Source organism: Symphalangus syndactylus, chromosome 10 (genome assembly GCF_028878055.3).
Source record: "Symphalangus syndactylus isolate Jambi chromosome 10, NHGRI_mSymSyn1-v2.1_pri, whole genome shotgun sequence".
Taxonomy (NCBI): Eukaryota; Metazoa; Chordata; class Mammalia; order Primates; family Hylobatidae; genus Symphalangus; species Symphalangus syndactylus.
In genome coordinates this window covers 61,849,440-61,866,506 of record NC_072432.2, presented here as the reverse complement: position 1 = coordinate 61,866,506, position 17,067 = coordinate 61,849,440, and the positions used below count along the sequence as shown (strand labels likewise).

Genomic DNA, 17,067 nt, shown 5'->3' with positions numbered 1-17,067 from the left:
TGTCCTTGATATTACACCACATCTTTCACTTTCATGTGAAAGTAGTTCTTCCCCCAGATTTTTTTTAAAGCTAAATTAGATTGAACAAAACATTTAAATTAAATTAAAATTTAAGTAGAATAAAATGAAATAAAATAGATTCTATTGTCTTGGGACCAGTAACAACAATAAAAAAACACAATTATTCCAATATATTAGAATAAGCACAAATTATATAATTACCTTGTAATTATAATACCTCATTATGTATGAATACTTTATAGGTATTAATTGTTATAATGTATGAATACTAGCTAGTAGATGTTTGAAGTTTTACTGTGAGGGATTCAAGAATAGTTTATTTCAAAATAGAGTTTACAAGACAGGGTATCTTTTATTAAATTTTCACATAAAAAGAAAAAATACACAGGGCACTAATTACAAGTAACACCACAGTTAATTGGGCCTCATTCCTCTGTAAAGAATAGGCAAGCAACGAGTCATTTTAGTAACATTTTTTCCTGGTCTTTTACTTTCTGTATCCTCTTTTCTTGATTTCTGATCATTGAAGACATTGCTGAAAATGTTGATAAAACAGTCAGAATAACAAAATCTACTCAGGCTTTAATTCTACTGTGTGCTACTTAAAAGATTAGCTTGATAGTATAGAATAGATATGTTCTGAGCTCAAGACATTCTTAAAAATTGTGATGTAGCATATTTTTGAAAAGGTTGGTGTTAATGGAAGAGAGCTACAGGTAAATCTTTAGTGCTTCAGGTGTTTTATTTACTTATATATTTTGTAGAGACAGGGTCTCTCTATGTTGCCCAGGGTGGTCTCAGACTCCTGGCCTCAAGCAATCCACCTGCCTCAGTCTCCCAAAGTGTCAGGATTACAGACATAAGCCACTGTGCCCAGCCTCAGTTGTTTTAAATGGGCATGATAATCGTAAAAGTAATACTAACTGTAAATAATTCAAACACCTCAGAAGGACACAAAGATAGATGAAGGTCAGTCTTTGTCTCTGCTCCCTCAATCTGCTGGAATCTGCCTCTGCCTGAGAAGTCATTACCATAAGCAATTTGGTGAATATCTGCACATATACATGAATGTGCACGTTTTATTCTTTACACAAATGAAAACATATGGTATAGACTGTTCTGTAGCTTCTTTTCTCATATAACAAAACATCAATAATTTTCCAGTTCAGTTTATGTTTTGTTGTAACTGCATAGTATTTACTAATATTTCATTATACAAATGTATTAGAATTTAGTAAACAGACTAAAAAAGGTTACATCCTTTTCTTTCTAAACATCCTTTTCTTTCTTTCTTTCTTGCTATAATACTTTTGTATAAACACTTCTGTGCATTTGTACAATCATTTCTTATAGAATAAATTGCTAGAAGTGAAATTTCTGGGTCAAAGCGTAAATGCACTTCAAGTTTTGACAGGCTTCCCAGAATTCCCCCTAAAAATATTTGTTTTAGAATTTTCAAGAGGCGTCCCATCCAGACACTGCATTCAGCAAAAAGGTCTTTTTATTTTATAAATAAATATGTCTTCCATGTGGATTATTATTTGGTGGCATACATCAGATAAATTCAGAAACATATGTCATGGTGTGAGTAAAAATAGGATCAATAAGATAATGCATTTTCCTTCAAAAAACTCAATAGATGTGGAGAGGAAGATGGCAGATAGGAGACAGGGCTAACGTGCAGCTCCAACTTGGATGGACATAGCAACGTGTGGAGACTCACACTGTTGACTTTTGCTCCAAAAGCCACTGCAGGAACATACTGGGAAAACCAGAAGAATTTACAGATCCTTTGAAAAAAGCGGCATGCCACTGCAAATTCCACGAGATAGGTAAAAAACTGTGAGTTCCCAAAGTGTGGAGGGGGAAATCCTGCCTCTCAACAAATACCCCATTGGGAAACCTGAAAATCCAGATTACAGGAGAAGGATTTAACCTTACCTAGAGCTGGAACAAATTTAGCACAAAATATAAAAGTAGAAGGAGCAGCGGGGAAGAGCCTTGGAGGCACTCCCATTCTCCAGCTCGAGCCCAGGGAAGCCATCCCTGACTATATTTCACAGGGGCCCTCGGAAAAGGTGGCTGGCAGAATTTGGGAGTGGTCACAGGGTGAAAGAAGCTTCCAACTGAACTCTGCAATAATTTCAACTGGGCACAAACTCTTTTGAGCAGAATCTGGGTGGTGAATGGGAAATGCTACAGAAAGGAGCACAGAAGCCACTGCTGACAGTGTGGGCAGACAGGAAGGGGCAGGTGAGACCTGAAAGCCATACTTGCTTTCTCAGTAGTGAAGTTTCTAGCACGGGCATGGTCTGATCTGCCCACCACCCCCAACCACCACCCTGCACTGGCTGCCTGGAGACACTGGCGCTGTTAGCAGGGCATAGTGGGAGCAAGATTGGCCTTGCCAACTGTATGGGAGCTAGGTGAGGCCTATCGCACAGGCTTTCCCCAACTTCCTTGGCAACAGAGGCAGCCAAAATCACCTCTGGAACATAAACATAACTCCACTGGCCCAAGAACCACCCTGCATACCCCACAGTGGCCATGGCAGGCCCCACACAAGGAGAGTCTGAGCTCAGACCCACCTAACTCTGCCCCAACTTGATGGCATTTTTTTCCCTGCCCTGGTAGCTGATCACAAAACACACAAACGATTGAGAGCTTGATGGCCCCGCATATCACCTGACAAACCCAAATACTTACTCTGGCCAACTTAGGGCAAGCTTATATTCCCCTGTCTACTATCATAGCTTGTGCTGTCTTGAAAGCGCCACGCCCTGGCTTGAGGCCAACCAACTCAGGACATTACAGTAACTCATGATAGAAATGATAGAATAACCCTGTATCAAGGAAGGAGAGAACAGCAGCTAATTCCACTGCCTGCAATATTCTGGCTAACCAGAGGTCCTGAGTCTGTCTATGTGAAAATATCACTGCTGGCATAATCAATATTTGATAAAGCCAGGACACTAAACATATCTATAACCAAGGACTCTCACAGAGTGTACTTTACTCCCCCTATGTCCTCTAGCAGAGGAGGTGTTGGTATCCACAGCTGGGAGACCTGAAGATGAATCACATCACAGGACTCTTTGCAGAAATTTCCCAGCACCAGCCCTGAGCCTGGTAGCCCTATTGAGTGGCTACACGTGCAAGAACAATAATGATCATTGAAGTCCAGCTCTCAGGAAGGCCCATCCCTTGGGGGAGGGGGAGGACACCACATCAAGGGGTCATCCTGTGGGACAAAAGAATCTGAACCTTGAGTTCTGGGCTTTTCCACTGAAATAGTTTACCCAAATCAGAAGGAATCAGAAAAGCAATTCTGGAAATATGACAAAACAAGTTTTGATAACATCCCCAAAAGGCCACACTAGCTTGCCAGCAATGCAGTCAAACCAAGAAGAAATCTCTGAATTGCCAGATGAAGAATTCAGAAGGTTGATTAAGCTACTCATGGAGATACCAGAGAAAGGTTAAAAACCAACTTAAAGAAATTTAAGAAACAATACAGAATATGGATGAAAAATTCTCCAGAGAAATAGATATAAAGAAAAACAATCACAATTTCTGGAAATGAAAGACACACTTATAGAAATACAAAATGCACTGGAAAGTGTCAACAATAGACTAGAACAAGTAGAAGAGAGACCTTCAAAACTCGAAGACAAGGCTTTCAAATTAGCCCAATCAGACAAAGACAAAGAAAAAAGAATTTAATAAAATTGAACAAAGCCTCCAAGAAGGGATTATGTTAAATGGCCAAACCAAAGAATAATTGGTGTTCATAAGGAAGAAGATGAATCTAAAAGTCTAGAAAACTTATTTAAGGGAACAATTGAGGAAAATTTCCCTAGACTCACTAGTGATCTAGACATTCAAATACAAGAAGCTCAAAGAATACTCATGAAATTCACTGCAAAAAGATCTCCACCTAGGCACACGGTCATCAGGTTATCTAATGTCAAAATGATGGAAAGAATCTTAAGAGCTGCAAGGCAAAAGTATCAGGTAACCCATAAAGGAAAACCTGTCAGATTAACAGCAGATTTCTCAGCAGAAACCCTACAAGGCAGAAGGAATTGTGGTCATATTTTTAGCCTCCTCAAACAAAATAATTGCCAGCCAAGAATTTTGTATCCAGCAAAACTAAGCTTCATGAATGAAGGACAGATAAAGTCTTTTGCAGACAAAAAAAAAATAAAAAAAAATGCTGAGAGAATTTACCAGTACCAAACCATCAAACCATCACTAAGAAGTGCTAAAAGGAATTCTAAATCTTGAAATAAAACCTCAAAACACACCAAAATTGAACCATCTTAAAGCATAAATCTCATAGGGCCTATAAAACAATAGCACAATGAAAAAAAAAAACCCCAAGGTATTCAGGCACCAACTAGTAGGATGAACAAAACAGTACCTCATATCTCAATACTAACATTGACTGTACATGGCCTAAATGTGCCACTTAAAAGATACAGAATGGCAGAAAGGATAAAAATCCACCAACCAAGTATCTGCTGTCTTCAAGAGACTCACCTAATGCACAAGGACTCACATAAACTTAAGGTAAAGGGATGGAAAAAGATATTCCATGTAAATGGATACCACAAACGAACAGGGGTAGCTAGTCTTATATCAGACAAAACATACTTTAAAGCAGCAATAGTTCAGAAAGACAAAGAGGGATATTATATAGTGATAAAGGATCAGTCCAACAGTAAAATATCACAATCCTAAATATATATGCACTTAACACTGGAGCTCCCAAATTTATAAAATGATTACTACTAGACCTAAGAAATGCAATAGATGCTAATACAATAATAGTGGAGGACTTCAATATTCCACTGATAGCAGTAGACAGGTCATCAAGACAGAAAGTCAACAACAACAACAACAAAAAACAATGCACCTAAACAATGCAATGAACTTAAACTATACCCTAGAACAAACAGACTTAACAGATATTTACAGAACATTCTACCCAACAACTGCAGAATACACATTCTTTTCATTAGCCCATGGAACATTCTCCAAGGTAAACCAAATGATAGGCCACAAAACAAGTCTCAATAAATTTAAGAAAATCAAAATGATATCAAGTACTCTCTCAGACCACAGTGGAATAAAACTGGAAATTAACTCCAAAAGGAACCCTCAAAACTATATAAATACATGGAAATTGAATAATCTACTCTGGAATCATCTTTGGATCAATAATGAAATCAAGATGAAAATTTAAAAATTCTTTGAACTGAATGAAACTAGTGACACAATTTATCAAACCCTCTAGGATACAGCAAAAGTGGTGCTAAAAGGAAAGTTCATAGCCTTAAATGCCTACATAAAAAAGTCTGAAAGAGCACAAATAGACACTCAAAGGTCACACCTCAAGGAACTAGAGAAACAAGAACAAACCAAACCCAAACCCAGCAGAAGAAAAGAAATAACAAAGATCAGAGCAGAATTAAATGAAATTGAAATAAACAAATAAAAAACAATACAAAAGACAAATGAAACAAAAATCTTGTTCTTTAAAAAGATAAAATTATTAGACCATTAGTGAGATTAACCAAGAAAGGAAGATAGAAGATCCAAATAAGCTCAATTAGAAATGAAATGAGAGATTTTACAACTTATACCACAGAAATACAAAAGATCATTTAGGGCTACTATGAACACCTTTATGTGCACGAACTAGAGAATCTAGAGGAGATGGAAAATTCCTGGAGATATACAACCCTCCTGATTAAGCCAGGAAAAAAAAATAGAAACTCTGAAGAGACTAATAACAAGTAGTGAGATTGAAACAGTAATTTAAAAAATGCCAACAAAAAGAAGTCCAAGACCAGATGGATTCACAGCTGAATTCTATCAGGCATTAAAAAAGAATTGGTACCCATCTTACTGAAACTGTTTCAAACTTAGAGAAATAGGGAATCTTCCTTAAATCATTCTATGAAGTCAGTATCACCCTTATACTAAAAGCAGGAAAGGACATAACAAAAAAAGAAAACTACAGAGCAATATCCATGATGAACATAGATGCAAAAATCCACATGTTCTATGAAGTCAGTATCACCCTAATACTAAAACCAGGAAAGGACATAACAAAAAAAGAAAACTACAGACCAATATCCATGATGATGCCAGGTGCAGTGGCTCATGCCTACAATCCCAGCACTTTGGGAGGCCAAGGTGGGCAGATCATGAGGTCAAGAGTTTGAGACCAGCCTGGCTAACATGGTGAAACCCCATCTCTACTAAGAATACAAAAATTAGCTGGGAGTGGCCAGGCGTGGTGGCTTACGCCTGTAATCCCAGCACTTTGGGAGGCTGGGGTGGGTGTATCACAAGGTCAGGAGATCAAGACCATCCTGGCTAACACAGTGAAACCCCATCTCTATTAAAAATACAAAAAATTAGCTGGGCGTGGTGGCAGGTGCCTGTAGTCCCAGCTACTTGGGAGGCTGAGGCAGGAGAATGGCGTGAACCAGGGAGGCAGAGCTGGCAGTGAGCTGAGATCATGCCACTGCACTCTAGCCTGGGCAACAGAGCAAGACTCCATCTCAAAAAAAAAAAAAAATTAGCCAGGCGTGGTGGCATGTGCCTGTAATCCCAGCTACTCAGGAGGCTGAGGCAGGAGAATCACTTGAACCTGATAGGTGGAGGTTGCAGTGAGCCGAGATCATGCCACTGCACTCCAGCCTGGGTGACAGAGTAAGACTCCGTATTGGAAAAAAAAAAAAAAAATATATATATATATATATACATATATATATATATATATATACATATATATATACATATATATGTATATATATATATATATATATATATACATATATATATATATATATATATATCCATGATGAACATAGATGCAAAAATCCACAATAAAATATTAGCTAAATGAATCCAACACCATATCAAAAAGATAATACACCATGATCAAGTGGGTTTCATAACAGGGATGCGGGGATGGTTTAACCTACTCAAGTCAACAAATGTGATACATCACACAAACAGAATTGAAAACAATAATCATATGATCATCTCAAAAAATGCAGAAAAAGCATTTGACAAAATCCAGCATCCCTTTATAATGAAAACCCTCGGCAAAATTAGCACAGATGGGACACACCTCAAGGTAACCAAAACCATCGATGACAAACTCATAGCCAATATTATACTGAAAGGGGAAAAATTGAAAGCATTCTCTGAGAGAACTTATACAAAACAAGGATGCCCACTTTCACCACTGCTATTCAACATTGTACTGGGAGTCCTAGTCAGAGCAGTCAGACAAGAGAAAGAAATAAAGGGCATCCAAATGGGTGAAGAGGAAGTCAAACTATTGCTGTTTGCTGATGATATGATCCTATGTCTAGAAAACCTTAAAGACTCATCCACAAAGCTCCTAGATCTGATAAATGAATTCAGTAAAGTTTCAGGATACAAAATCAATGTACACAAATCAGTAGCATTGCTATACACCAACAATGACCAAGCTTAGTATCAATTCAAGAACCCAGCCCCTTTTATAACAGCTGCAAGAAAAATAAAATACTTGGGAATATATCTAATCAAGTAGATGAACAATCGCTACAGGAAAAACTACAAATGCTACTGAAGGAAATCATAGACAACACACACAAATGGAAACACATTTCATGCTCATGGATGGGTAGAATCAGTATTGTGGAAATGATCATACTGCCAAAAGCAATCTACAAATTCAATGCAATTCCCATCAAAATACCATCATCATTCTTCACAGAACTGGAAAAAACATTCCTAAAATTCATAAGGACCAAAAAAAAAGATCCCACATAGCCAAAGCAAACTATGCAAAAGAAGAAATCTGGAGGCATCACATTACTTGACTTCAAACTATACTACAAGGCTATCATCACCAAAACAGCATGGTACTGGTATAAAAATAGGCACATAGACCAATGGAACAGAATAGAGAACCCAGGAAGAAAGCCAAATATTTACAGCCAACTGATCTTCGACAATGCAAACAAAAACATAAAGTGGGGAAAGGACACCCTATTTAACAAATGGTGCTGGAATAATTGGCAAGTGGCATGTAGAAGAATGAAACTTCAACTCAAGATGGGTCAAAGACTTAAATCTAAGACCTGAAACCACAAAAATTCTAGAAGATAACATCAGAAAAACTCTTGTAGACATTGAGTTAGACAAGAGTTCATGACCAAGAACCCAAAAGCAAATGCAACAAACACAAAGATAAATAGACAGGACCTAGTTAAATTGAAAAGCTTCTGCATAGCAAAAGAAATAAGCAGCAGAGTAAACAGACAACCCACCGAGTGGAAGAAAATATTTGCAAACTGTGCATCTGACAAAGGACTAATATCCAGAATCTACAAGGAACTCAATCAAATCAGCAAGAAAAAAACAAATAATCCCATTAAAAAGTGGGCTAAGGACATGAATAGACAATTCTCAAAAGAAGATACACAAGAGGTCAACAAACATATGAAGAAATGCTCAACATCACTAATGATCAGGGAAATGCAAATCAAAACAACAGTATGATACTACCTTGCTCCTGCAAGAATGGCCATAATTTAAAAATATGACATAAGTTAAAAATATGACCAACAGAAGTTGGTGTGGATGTGGTAGAAAGGGAACACTTTTACACTGTAAACTAATACAACAACTATGGAAAGCAGTACAGAGATTTCTTAAAGAACTAAAAGTAGAACTACCATTTGATGCAGCAATCCCACTACTGGAGGAAAAGAAGTCATTATATGTAAAAGACACTTGCACACGCATGTTTATAGCAGCAAAATTCACAATCGCAAAAATATGGAACCAGCCTAAATGCTCATCAACCAACTAGTGGATAAAGAAAATTATATCTATCTATATATATATATAGAGAGACAGTATTACATGGTATATATATAGGTATTATTATATTATATATATATGCACACACCTCACTCACTTCCCATCCTTCCCCCATATATATACCATGTATATTTACATGGTGTATATATATATATATATATATTTACATGGTGTATATACATATATTTACATGGTGTATATATATATATGATATATTTACATTTTATATATATATATATATATATATATATATATACACACACACCATGTAATACTACTCAGCCATAAAAAGGAATAAAATAATGGCATTTGTAGCAACCTGCATGGAGTTGGAGACCATTATTCTAAGTGAAGTAACTCAGGAAAAGAAAAACAAACATTGTATGTTCTCATTATACGTGGGAGCTAAGCTATGAGGACTCAAAGGCATAAGAATAATACGATGGACTTTGAGGACTTGGGCGGAAGGGTGGGAGGCGGGTGAGGGATAAAAGATACATCATATACTGCTTGGGTGATGGGTGCACCAAAATCTCAGAAATCACCACTAAAGAACTTTTCCCTGTAACTAAACACCACGTATTCCCCCCAAACTATTGAAATTTTTTTAAAAATGCTAAAACCCCACAAATTCACAATAAACTTAAAACCAAATGTTTTTCCTAATGTTCATATACTTAGGGGTCTGGGGTTATCACAGGGACTTGGAATTTTCTTCAACAACAACTTGCAAAAGCCTTACTATATTAAAAACGTGGATTTTGGAGTCCGAAATTGCAGAGGCCAAGTCCCCGATCTACTCTTCACTGTGACTTGGAATTTATTGACTGTTCTTTTATCTTCAGTTTCCTCATTTTCAAATGCTGTAATAACAGTACCCATTTCCCAATGTTGTTGTGAAAATCATATGAAGAAAATGTAAGTGAAGTTCTGAGTACAAGGCCTGGCACACAGTTGGGAAATGCTCAATTAAGTGTTAATAGCAACTGTTATTATTAATAAGATTAAGTTTATTTTATGAAGATTCGTCCTTAGAAAAGTATTTTCCTTTACCCAGCAATTTATTGTTTTCTAGGGATAGAAAAGATGGAATAACAAATGTACTTCAAAATTCATTTCTCTCTGATAAAAGCTCCTGGATTCATGAAGGTGGGTTATAAAAGCATGAACCATGAGGGCTCCCCCATATTCATGGTACTTAGAACTTATGCCCAAAAAGCTGCTGGTCATCTGCAGATTAGAACAGTTTCTTATTCAAATAGTTTTAGCATTTTTAGAAGTGGATTCTTTTTATTTTGTGATTCGTTGGGTGGCATAGTGTCTTATAGTGCTATGCTAATTTAAATCCTGTGTAAGGATAAATACCATTATTTTGCTTTCTTGCTATTGACTATACTCTTTTCTTGGCTATTATCATATAAATGCTTGTCTACAGACTTAATAGCAACAAGAAAAACAGTGTGTGGGGAAAGTCCCATGTGAAAAACCACTCAGAACCTCAAAACCACTCCTCCTGAGGGATGACCAGCAGGATTGTCATCCCCATTAGATAAGAGAGTACAGCAGGGCAAGAGCGACCTGCCCATGGTCACACAATTAATCCAGGGGCTATTAATGGTTAAGACCCTTATATTTAGACTTCAGTTTACAGTTGTTAATTCAATACCCTTTCAGCAGGTTTATAGACAGGAGGCTTAATCTGAAAAGAAGGTGAACATTCTCATGAGCAAGGAAGATCTCTTCAAAAACGTACACTGTACCTTGGTTCTTCAGCTGTAAATCTTCTACCAGAGTTTGCAAGCTTTCTAGTCTGTTCTGAAGCTTCCTGCATGTTTTTCCTGTTGTTTCTATTGGTGGAGACTGTGAATCTATTAGAAAATTGCTTAGATGTGATATTAAAAGTCTATTCAACGTTTCCTTTTAGAAATCTTTGAATTAAAGGCTAAACAATTTTTCTTTAAAATAAAGGGAACTTTTTTTCATGACAAATTCTAAAAGAGCTTTAACACTTAAAGGAAACTCTAAAACATGATTTTAAAAAAGAGAAAGATGAGTTTTATCTAAATATTGAACTGCTAGCCTATTTGATTTTGTTCAAACTAATCCGACGTATCATTATTTAACTACGTATGTTAAATAAGATGGGTGAAAAGAACACTTCAAGTTTAATGATGCATTCTGAATTATAAATGACAGCTTTTCGTACCAAGCCTGAGTAGTTTCATTAACTTGGGGTTTGAGGGAGTATGATCTAATATAGAAACTGCACCATTTTCAAGGTATGTGAGGCCAGTGCCCACGTTAGTTCTGTCACCTAATAAGAATGGTATTATATGATGGCAGAGGGTGGCATGGATGCCAACATGATCACACTGAACCTAGAACAAATGTGGCAGTGGCAACTAAAGAAGGCCTAGGAGCATGTAAGCTATTCTCTTACCAGTATGCTGTTTTGTCAACCTCTAAAAGTACTTAATTGACAATCTGAAGTTTTAAATTTTGAACTTAATCCCTGCCTAGCTGTATAAATTTGATAATATTTTAATGGTTAATTTTCCTATCAAAAAGTACCCTTTTCATTACAGCATTCAAGGCAATTATCTAGGAATTACTTCAGTTTAAGAGAACGAGAAACAGTTTCTTGGAGAGTTTCTTTCTTTTTTTTTTTTTTGAGACAGAGTTGTTGCCCAGGCTGGAGTGCAATCGCGGGATCTCAGCTCATCGCAACCTCTGCCTCCTAGGTTCAAGTGATTCTCCTGCCTAGCTGGGATTACAGGCATGTGCCACCACACCTGGCTAATTTTGTATTTTTAATAGAGATGAGGTTTCTTCATGTTGGTCAGGCTGGTCTTGAACTCCTGACCTCAGGTGATCCACCCACCTCAGCCTTCCCAAGTGTTGGGATTACAGACATGAGCCACAGTGCCCAGCCAGAAGTTTTTAACATAAATAATAGAAAATATAGGTTTGATGAGTATCTGACAATAAGCAGGGGGTTGGGGGTGAGAAGAAAATGCCATGCCATTATGTAACAAAAATTAATAATAAAGTGTCAAGCAGCATTGCTCTATTCCTGCAATAACCACAGCTTTACAAGGTAACATGGAGGCCAAAGCAACTCCATCTTGGATGCTAATCTGCCAAGTTGACTTCTGATTAATCCCAGTTCCAGGAAGGCATCCAAGATTTCCAGTTTCCTTGTACGGTAGGTAGCAAGTACCTGCCATAAATTCTACCCTTAAGCAATTGTCCTGTTCATCCTTTCTGAGGCATGTATACCCTCTACCTATGGTACAGAGGCCCTGGGTCTGCGGGGATAGTGGTACAAGGATCCACCAGCTTGTTTCACTGCTGCGGAGACACAGACATGGCTCCATTCTTAAGTCCCTATTAAATGTTTCTTTCTGAGAAACTGGATTTGTCAGTCTCTTTCTTCAGCCTCTCAGCTTCCTCAGTCTTTGTGGGTAGGTTTGCACTCACTTGCCCACCACAGAACAGGAAAGGAATTTCACACTTAAAATGGGAAAAGATAGTAAATGAATAGCTTAGAAACATAAGAGATGAAAGAGGACACAAGTACAGAAAAAAAGATGTAAAAAATGTACTAACATGTGATTAGGTATTTCTTAGGATCTAGAAATGTGTAAGCTATAGAATTTCAAAAGACTAAGAAATAACTTGATGATAATACAACTTTGTCTAGTTTATCTCTTACAAAAGGGAATGATGTCATAGGACACCGGGGTTGTTTTGTCACTGTCATACATGATGAGAAATATTTTAAGTTCATTCAACACATAATATTTAACTCTCACTTATTTACCAGGCATTTATTCTAAATCAAACATTTTTTTCTCATTTGTCTTATCAAATAACAAACTAACTTAAAATATTAAAAATGAGAAAATTTTGAAAAGTTTGTATGGTACGCACTTATACTCACCAAGGCAGAGACTGAAGAAGAGCTATGATTTCAAAGAATGTAAATAAGAAAGAAAAGTAATTCACAGCATTTAAAAGAGGATCCAAAATCTTTTAATAAAATAGAGGCAAAAATGTTCATTATTCATTTAGAGAAAAAGAGAGATAATGTTTACATATAATATCTATGTACATTTACTAAGGCTTGCATGGTACACAATAGCTGTTCTATTTAAATAAGACCTGTTTAAATTACACAGAATCAGTTAGAGCTTACACATAAGAGCAGCATGCAAAATCTTAATTCTGAGTAAAAAGAACTTACAGTTCAGCAGTGTAGGAAATCAATTAATCACATCAATGATATCAGATCTTTCTTACCTTTAACTGAATCAGATGAATGAATAGGCTTGGCAGATCTGTATTGTGATGTGGAACCCATTGAACCTTCAACTGAACTAGTTAGGAGTGAGTGCACTGGAGACTTCTTAGGAGAAGAATTGAATAAACGAGAAGCTGAGTTTTTCACAGATGGACTTGCTAAAAGTTTGGAAGAATAAAAGTAAAAGGACAGAATTAATTAAAAATAGTACACTGCACCTCTCAAAAAGTCAAGCTTTCATGAGAAAATGTTCTCAATGGTGGAGGGACAGGGGGACATTCTTCTAAATACCCAAGATTTGGGGTTGGAACTGAAAAGGGTTACATCTTAGGAATAAGGGTGAACAGAAACTAGACCTGCCCTTGGGATCCTGAGGTCTCGCTTCAAATCCTCTTTCTAATGTGATTAAATTGACCTGGATGCCTTGGTTGTCTACCAAATGCAAGCATGAATGCTCTCTAGAGGAAGGTAATCTCATTCACAGCATCAAATCATCTGTACAACTTTTCATATATAACATGTCATACAATAAAAATAACCAGGCATGTAAGGAGACAAGATGATATGGCAGAAAATCAAGAGGAAAAAAATATAAATAATGACATAGATCTATAGGGTCCAGATAACGGGCTTATCAGGCATAGACTTCCATAGATTCAAGCAGCATTACTTCAAACTCCAAGTGAATTCTTCTTATATGCATAAAAAAAAATCTGCACAAATGAATAAAAACTGCTAAAACAAACCAATCAAAAACAAAAACAATCTTAAAGCAAAAGGGGAAAAAAGGGACAGACTGTATTTAAATAAGCAATAATTAAACTTACAGCTGACTTCTTAGTAGAAACAATGAAAGCTAGAAAACAATGGAAAGTGATATCTTCAAAGTGAAGAAAAAAATGCCAATCTAGAATTCTATACTCAGCAAAAATATTCTTCAAAAATTAGGATGAAATAAACACAATTTCAGAAAAACAAAAATGGAGAGAATTTATCACCAGCAGATTTACATTAAAAGAAGCTTTAAAGGCATAAGTAAAATGATACCAGAAAGTTAAGTGTAAATATGTGGGTACATCTAAATGAATATTAACTGTACAAAACAATACAAATAATTAAATGTGGTATTTATATTTTTATAACTCATATTTTTAATTAAAATATATGACAATTGTATGAAAGTTGGAAGGATAGTGAATGCAGTTAATATGTTCTAAGGTACTGCCAATGTATGAGAAAAGGTAAAAGCATTCATTTATATCAATATAATAAGGCAAAGAAAAATGTTTTACTGTCCTGAGTAATCACTGAAACAATAGTAAAAAACATATAAACGAAGTAAACCTGAAGGAATTAACTTCGCATAAATGTTCTTTTCTTCAAAATATTAGTTCTTGAAAGATCTCCCCCAAGCCAAAGATTATTTAAAAATTAAGAATTTGCAATTATTTTATTTAAGAATATTACATTTTGATTATAAACATAGTTATAATTAACAATGGGGATATGTTCTGAGAATTGTGTTGTTAGTCAATTTTGTCATTGTGTGACCATCATAGAGTATACTTTCACAAACCTAGATGGTATACAGGCTACGTGGTATAGCTTATTGCTTCTAGGCTACAAACCTGTAGAGCATGTTACTGTACTGAATACTGTAGGCAACTGTAACATAATGGTAAGTATTTATTTATCTAAATATGCCCAAATATAGAAAAGGCAACACACTGTGGTATGACATTATGATAGCTACAACATCACTAGGTATCAGGAATTTTTCAGCTCTATTATAATCTTATGGGACCTCTGTTGTATATGTCATGGTCATTGACCAAAACATTACGCAGCACATGGCTGTATATTGACACTAAGAAAAACAATGAAAATGTATCTTTCTCCCATATCTTTTCACCTTACCTCAATTTTCTCTATTTACAATTTACAGTCCAGATTTATAACTACATTTTTGTTGAATAATCATCATCACAGTTTCATTCTTTCTCATTTATTTTGTTCTCTTCCATAGGAAGACCAATTACGTGTCTGTTGGTTTGCCTTTGCCTTCCAAATCTAACATATTCTGTATAATTATTTTTGATCCTTATTTTTAAAAATTCCTTTTGTGTAATTTTCTCCATGGCTATAATTTCAGTCACAACTATTTTATTTTTCATTTTCTAAAGCTTTTCCCTGTGATGTTTTTAATCTTTCTCTTCCATTTCTAGTCTGAGTTATGCCACTTTGCTTATCAACAAATTGTGTTGACTTTCAATCTCTTCTTTCTGGAGCTTTTTTTTTTTCTTTTAACAGAGATCATCTTATCTATAATTCTTTGGAAATTTTATGGAGAACTGTCCATCTTGATTCTTCTGCTTTTCCTTTTGTCTATTCAATAAATATTTATTCAGCACCTGCTATGTGCCAGGAAGGCTCCAGGCACCTGGGATCTATCCAGGAACCAAATGGCTAAAGACATCTGCCCTTGCACAGCTCTTGTCTCACAGGGATGACACAGTATGTGAGAAGATGCTAAGAGTAACTGACAAAAGGAAGAAGGAGCACTGGAAGTGTGGGAAAATCCTGATTTTTATTTTAATTTACTTTTAGAGACAGGGTTTCGCCATGTTGCCGAGACTGGTCTTGAACTCCTAGGCTCAAGCAATCCACTCACCTTGGCTTTCCAAAGTGCTGGAATAACAGGCATGAGCCATCACACCCGGCTGGTTGTGATCTTTAAATGAAGTGATGACAATTAAGTCCCACTGGGAAAGTGACACCTGGGCAAAGGCTTTAAAGGAGCTGAGGTTTTAGCAACATAAGGGAACAGGGCATAAAAGCCCTAACATGGAAGCTACCTGACATGTTCAAGGAACAGTTTGAGAGTGGATAAAACAGAATGCATGAAAGAGGGAGTAGCAGGAAATGAGGCTGGAGAGTTAAAAAGGGCTTGGAAGATACTGCAATGACTTTGGCTTTTACCCTCATGGAAATGGGGAGACATTGTAGGGCCTATTTCTGTGCTTTCATTGGAAACTCACCTGCAGCTGTGAATGTGAAGCAACCAGAGAGATCTTCCATGTCTCCTGCGTGTAATGTGACTGGCTCTCTGGAAGCATAAGAATGGTAATGCAAGCATTCCATTTCACAAACACAGTACTAAGATTCATAGATAGAAGCAAGTGAACACAGGCAAATGTGATGGCTTAAAATATAACCTCAAGATGGCAATCATAACCCTAAAGTCCTAAAATACTCTAAGAGGTAGGTTCAAAGTTGCATTATCTTTTTGTATTCAGAATCCATGAACATTTTACAGAATGAAAGTATAAAATCTTCATTAGAAAATCCATTTTTGCGTACTAATAGCTCTAAAATCCACATCATCTGGTCATGGATTCTAAGAGATGCAATCTTAATGACTCATCTAAAAATAAAGAAATTAGGCCAGGCATGGTGGCTCCACCCCTGTAATCCCAGCACTTTCGGAGGCTGAGGCAGGTGGATCATGAGGTCAAGAGATAGAGACCATTTGGCCAACATGGTGAAACCCCGTCTCTACTAAAAATACAAAAAATTAGCCGGGCGAGGTGGTGGGAACCTGTAGTCCCAGCTACTCAGGAGGCTGAGGCAGGAGAATGGCGTGAACCTAGGAGGCAGAGCTTGCAGTGAGCCGAGATCACGCCATTGCACTCCAGCCTGGGGGACAGAGAGAGGCTCTGTCTCAAATAAACAAATAAATGACAATGACAACAACAACTCATAACATTCATAGTATCAGTGTACAAAACTATAAGACATATAAGTTGAAGTAAACTACATGGTTCTCTGTGAGTTGGGTACGAAAA

General features: G+C 36.6%; 1 protein-coding gene across 8 annotated transcripts in view; it reads right to left on the bottom strand.

Annotated features, from left to right (window-relative positions):
- Positions 1 to 348: 348 nt before the first annotated feature.
- CCDC158 (coiled-coil domain containing 158) overlaps positions 349 to 17,067 on the bottom strand; it is a 106,896-nt gene continuing 90,177 nt past the window's right edge. For 6 of the 8 annotated variants that reach the window (XM_055297261.2, XM_055297260.2, XM_055297262.2 and 3 more), the window contains 4 exons: positions 16,261 to 16,328; positions 13,222 to 13,380; positions 10,680 to 10,787; positions 349 to 556 (listed from right to left, as the gene is read on the bottom strand). In XM_055297261.2, the coding sequence (XP_055153236.2) occupies positions 480 to 556; positions 10,680 to 10,787; positions 13,222 to 13,380; positions 16,261 to 16,328 (412 nt within the window). In that variant the 3' untranslated portion in view covers positions 349 to 479. Of the gene's footprint in view, positions 557 to 10,679; positions 10,788 to 13,221; positions 13,381 to 14,049; positions 14,079 to 16,260; positions 16,329 to 17,067 lie in introns of those variants that run through there. The other 2 variants (XM_055297265.2, XR_008660767.2) reach the window with 2 other exon arrangements.